At 62.3% G+C, this 6,000-nt stretch overlaps 1 protein-coding gene across 1 annotated transcript in view; it reads left to right on the top strand.

Annotated features, from left to right (window-relative positions):
- LOC133464567 (SH3 and multiple ankyrin repeat domains protein 2-like) overlaps window positions 1-6,000 on the top strand; it is a 273,606-nt gene that overhangs the window by 179,022 nt on the left and 88,584 nt on the right. The window contains 1 exon segment of the mRNA XM_061746624.1: window positions 5,765-5,846. Coding sequence (XP_061602608.1) covers window positions 5,765-5,846 — 82 coding nt within the window.

The raw sequence follows: 6,000 nt of genomic DNA, 5'->3' as shown, positions 1-6,000 counted from the left end.
AAAAAAAGAAAGACAGGGCTCTAATCCCTCCGGTTTAATCTCCGCCAGTCGATCATCGACTTCCAGCCACATCCTCCTCCAATCTGACTCTGCTGTGGACGCAGAATCAGGGAGAGGGAAAGAAATGTTTCTGCAGAGATGACAAGACGTAAGCCGGATCAGAGCAGTTTCTGTGAAAGTGACAGCTGGTGAGAGAATCTGTGAAGGAGGGAAGACGAGGGAAGACGAGGGGGGGGGAGACGAGGGAAGACGAGGGGGGGAAGACGAGGGAAGACGAGGGAGGGAGGACAAGGGAAGACGAGGGAAGACGAGGGGGGAAGACGAGGGAAGACGAGGGAGGGAGGACAAGGGAGGAAAGACAAGGGAGGGAAGACGAGGTAAGACGAGGGAGGACAAGGGAAGACGAGGGAGTTAAGACCGCAGGGAAGATGAGAGAAGACCAGGGAAGACAAGGGAGGGAGGACGAGGGAAGACGAGGGAGGGAGGACGAGGGAAGACAAGGGAAGACAAGGGAAGACGAGGGAGGGAAGACAAGGGAGGACGAGGGAAGACGAGGGAAGACGAGGGAAGACGAGGGAAGACGAGGGAGGGAAGACGAGGGAGGGAAGACAAGGGAGGAAGACGAGGGAAGACAAGGGGAGACGAGGGAGGGAAGGAATAGGTAGCTGCTAAGCTAGTGTGGTCTACCAGCTGCACTGCTAAGGACAGGAAGGACCTGCAGCGTGTGGTGAGGACGGCGGAGAAGATTATGGGGACCACACGGCCCCCCCTCAGAGATATCTACACTGGTCGACTTCAACAGAAGGCCAGAAACATCAGCACTGACCTGTTCCCCCCCCTCACCCTAGACATGCCCTGTTCCCCCCCCTCACCCTAGACATGCCCTGTTCCCCCCTCTCACGCTAGACATGCCCTGTTCCCCCCTCTCACGCTAGACATGCCCTGTCCCCCCCCTCTCACCCTAGACATGCCCTGTTCCCCCGTCTCACCCTAGACATGCCCTGTTCTCCCCCCTCACCCCAGACATGCCCCCCCCCTCACCCTAGACATGCCCTGTTCTCCCCCCCTCACCCTAGACATGCCCTGTTCCCCCCTCTCATCCTAAACATTCCCTGTTCCCCCCCTCACCCTAGACATGCCCTGTTCCCCCCCTCACCCTAGACATGCCCTGTTCTCCCCCCTCACCCCGGACATGCCCTGTTCGCCCCTCTCACCCTAGACATGCCCTGTTCCCCCCCTCACCCTAGACATGCCCTGTTCTCCCCCCTCACCCCGGACATGCCCTGTTCGCCCCCCTCACCCTAGACATGCCTTGTTCCCCCCTCTCACCCTAGACATGCCCTGTTCCCCCCTCTCACCCTAGACATGCCCGGTCCCCCCCCCTCACCCTAGACATGCCCTGTTCTCCCCCCTCACCCCAGACATGCCCTGCCCCCCCCTCACCCTAGACATGCCCTCTTTTCCCCCCTCACCCCAGACATGCCCTGTCCCCCCCCCTCACCCTAGATATGCCCTGTTCCCCCCTCTCACCCTAGACATGCCCTGTTCCCCCCTCTCACCCTAGACATGCCCTGTTCCCCCCTCTCACCCTAGACATGCCCTGTTCCCCCCTCTCACCCTAGACATGCCCTCTTCTCCCCCCTCACCCTAGACATGCCCTGCCCCCCCCCCCTCACCCTAGAAATGCCCTGTTCCCCCCCTCTCACCCTAGACATGCCCCGTTCCCCCCTCTCACCCTAGACATGCCCTGTCCCCCCCCTCACCCCGGACATGCCCTGTCCCCCCCCTCACCCCGGACATGCCCTGTCCCCCCCTCTCACCCTAGACATGCCCCGTTCCCCCCTCTCACCCTAGACATGCCCTGTCCCCCCCCTCACCCCGGACATGCCCTGTCCCCCCCTCTCACCCTAGACATGCCCTGTTCCCCCCTCTCACCCTAGACATGCCCTGTTCCCCCCCTCACCCCGGACATGCCCTGTTCCCCCCTCTCACCCTAGACATGCCCTGTCCCTCACCCCGGACATGCCCTGTTCCCCCCCTCACCCCGGACACGCCCTGTTCCCCCCCTCACCCCGGACACGCCCTGTTCCCCCCCACACCCCGGACATGCCCTGTTCCCCCCCCCTCACCCTAGACATGCCCTGTTCCCCCCTCTCACCCTAGACATGCCCTGTTCTCCCCCCTCCCCCCAGACATGTCCCCCCCCCCCCTTCACCCCGGACATGCCCTGTTCTCCCCCCTCACCCTAGACATGCCCTGTTCCCCCCTCTCACCCTAGACATGCCCTGTTCCCCCCTCTCACCCTAGACATGCCCTCTTCTCCCCCCTCACCCTAGACATGCCCTGTTCCCCCCTCTCACCCCGGACATGCCCTGTTCTCCCCCCTCACCCCGGACATGCCCTGTTCCCCCCCTCACCCCGGACACGCCCTGTTCCCCCCCACACCCCGGACATGCCCTGTTCCCCCCCCTCACCCTAGACATGCCCTGTTCCCCCCTCTCACCCTAGACATGCCCTGTTCCCCCCTCTCACCCTAGACATGCCCTGTTCCCCCCTCTCACCCCAGACATGCCCCCCCCTTCACCCCGGACATGCCCTGTTCTCCCCCCTCACCCTAGACATGCCCTGTTCCCCCCTCTCACCCTAGACATGCCCTGTTCCCCCCCTCTCACCCTAGACATGCCCTGTTCTCCCCCCTCACCCCGGACATGCCCTGCCACCCCCCCCCCCTCCCCCTCACCCCGGACATGCCCTGTTCCCCCCTCTCACCCTAGACATGCCCTGTTCTCCCCCCTCACCCTAGACATGCCCTGCCCCCCCCCCCACCCAAGACATGCCCTGTCCCCCCCCTCTCACTCTAGACATGCCCTGTTCCCCCCTCTCACTCTAGACATGCCCTGTTCCCCCCTCACCCTAGACATGCCCTGTTCCCCCCTCTCACTCTAGACATGCCCTGTTCCCCCCTCACCCTAGACATGCCCTGTTCCCCCCTCTCACCCTAGACATGCCCTGTTCCCCCCCTCTCACCCTAGACATGCCCTGTTCTCCCCCCTCACCCCAGACATGCCCCCCCCCCTTCACCCCGGACATTCCCTGTTCTCCCCCCTCACCCTAGACATGCCCTGTTCCCCCCTCTCACCCTAGACATGCCCTGTCCCCCCCCTCACCCCGGACATGCCCTGTTCTCCCCCCTCACCCTAGACATACCCTGTTCTCCCCCCTCACCCTAGACATGCCCTGTTCCCCCCCTCACTCTAGACATGCCCTGTTCCCCCCTCTCACCCTAGACATACCCTGTTCTCCCCCCTCACCCTAGACATGCCCTGTTCCCCCCTCTCACCCTAGACATGCCCTGTTCTCCCCCTCACCCCGGACATGCCCTGTTCCCCCCTCTCACCCTAGACATGCCCTGTTCCCCCCTCTCACCCTAGACATGCCCTGTCCCCCCCCCTCACCCTAGACATGCCCTGTTCCCCCCTCTCACCCTAGACATGCCCTGTTCCCCCCTCTCACCCTAGACATGCCCTGTTCCCCCCTCTCACCCCAGACATGCCCCCCCCCTTCACCCCGGACATGCCCTGTTCTCCCCCCCTCACCCTAGACATGCCCTGTTCCCCCCTCTCACCCTAGACATGCCCTGTTCCCCCCTCTCACCCTAGACATGCCCTCTTCTCCCCCCTCACCCTAGACATGCCCTGTTCCCCCCTCTCACCCCAGACATGCCCTGTTCTCCCCCCTCACCCCGGACATGCCCTGCCCCCCCCCCCCCCCCTCACCCCGGACATGCCCTGTTCCCCCCTCTCACCCTAGACATGCCCTGTTCTCCCCCCTCACCCTAGACATGCCCTGCCCCCCCCCCCCCTCACCCTAGACATGCCCTGTCCCCCCCTCTCACTCTAGACATGCCCTGTTCCCCCCCTCACCCCGGACATGCCCTGTTCTCCCCCCTCACCCTAGACATACCCTGTTCTCCCCCCTCACCCTAGACATGCCCTGTTCCCCCCCCCTCACTCTAGACATGCCCTGCTCCCCCCCTCTCACCCTAGACATGCCCTCTTCTCCCCCCTCACCCTAGACATGCCCTGTTCCCCCCCTCTCACCCCGGACATGCCCTGTTCTCCCCCCTCACCCCGGACATGCCCTGTTCCCCCCCTCACCCCGGACATGCCCTGTTCCCCCCTCTCACCCTAGACATGCCCTGTTCTCCCCCCTCACCCTAGACATGCCCTGCCCCCCCCCCCCTCACCCTACACATGCCCTGTCCCCCCCTCTCACTCTAGACATGCCCTGTCCCCCCCCCCTCACCCCGGACATGCCCTGTTCCCCCCCCCTCACCCCGGACATGCCCTGTTCCCCCCCTCACCCCGGACACGCCCTGTTCCCCCCCACACCCCGGACATGCCCTGTTCCCCCCCCTCACCCTAGACATGCCCTGTTCCCCCCTCTCACCCTAGACATGCCCTGTTCTCCCCCCTCACCCCAGACATGCCCCCCCCCCCTTCACCCCGGACATGCCCTGTTCTCCCCCCTCACCCTAGACATGACCTGTTCCCCCCTCTCACCCTAGACATGCCTTGTTCCCCCTTCTCACCCTAGACATGCCCTCTTCTCCCCCCTCACCCTAGACATGCCCTGTTCCCCCCTCTCACCCCGGACATGCCCTGTTCTCCCCCCTCACCCCGGACATGCCCTGTTCCCCCCCTCACCCCGGACACGCCCTGTTCCCCCCCACACCCCAGACACGCCCTGTTCCCCCCCTCACCCTAGACATGCCCTGTTCCCCCCTCACCCTAGACATGCCCTGTTCCCCCCCTCTCACCCTAGACATGCCCTGTTCCCCCCTCTCACCCTAGACATGCCCTGTTCTCCCCCCTCACCCCAGACATGCCCCCCCCCCCCCTTCACCCCGGACATGCCCTGTTCTCCCCCCTCACCCTAGACATGCCCTGTTCCCCCCTCTCACCCTAGACATGCCCTGTCCCCCCCCTCACCCCGGACATGCCCTGTTCTCCCCCCTCACCCTAGACATGCCCTGTTCCCCCCCTCACTCTAGACATGCCCTGTTCCCCCCTCTCACCCTAGACATACCCTGTTCTCCCCCTCACCCTAGACATGCCCTGTTCTCCCCCTCACCCCGGACATGCCCTGTTCCCCCCTCTCACCCTAGATATGCCCTGTTCTCCCCCCTCACCCTAGACATGACCTGCTCTCCCCCTCACCGCGGACATGCCCTGTTCCCCCCTCTCACCCTAGACATGCCCTGTTCCCCCCTCTCACCCTAGACATGCCCCGTTCCCCCCTCTCACCCTAGACACGTGATTTTATGCATTATTCTTGTCTCTGTGTGTGTTGATTCTTGCTGTTATGCTGTCATGTGGAGCTGCTAAACAGATTTTCACAGCGATGTTGGAAACAATGTTTACAGTGACAATAAAGGATTCTATTCTATTCCAAGCTGTTGTGAGGCTGTTGTCAGGTTTTTAAGAGGCTGTTGTGAGACTGTTTTTATGCTGTTGTGAGGTTGTTGTGAGGCTGTTGTGAGACTGTTTTTATGCTGTTGTGAGGCTGTTGTGAGGTTGTTGAGAGGCTGTTGTGAGACTGTTTTTACGCTGTTGTGAACCTGTTGTGAGGTTGTTGTGAGGTTTTCGTGAGGTTGTTGTGAGGCTGTTGCGAGTTTGTTGTGCGGCTTTTGAGGTTGTTGTGAGGCTGTTGTGACGCTGTTGTTCTCAGGTTGATGGTATTTATCTCCGCTGTGCTTCGGCAGATTCCCGAGCCGACCGCGCCGACAGGCGGAAGCTCTTCAGACACTACACCGTCGGGTCCTACGACAGCTTCGACGCCTCCAGGTACGAATCCAAGCCACGACACCCCGAACCAGCAGAGGTGTATATTCCAGGTGTATAATCCAGGCGTATAATCCAGGTGCCATAAAGTAAAAATCCAGTCCAGCAGTGGTTCCAATCATCACTAAACCAGCTCCTCTGCAGGTAGATGGTCGTT

This window comes from Cololabis saira, chromosome 2, assembly GCF_033807715.1.
Source record: "Cololabis saira isolate AMF1-May2022 chromosome 2, fColSai1.1, whole genome shotgun sequence".
Taxonomy (NCBI): domain Eukaryota; kingdom Metazoa; phylum Chordata; class Actinopteri; order Beloniformes; family Belonidae; genus Cololabis; species Cololabis saira.
The sequence above is the reverse complement of the archived record's forward strand: the minus strand, read 5'-3'. Positions and strand labels throughout refer to the sequence as shown.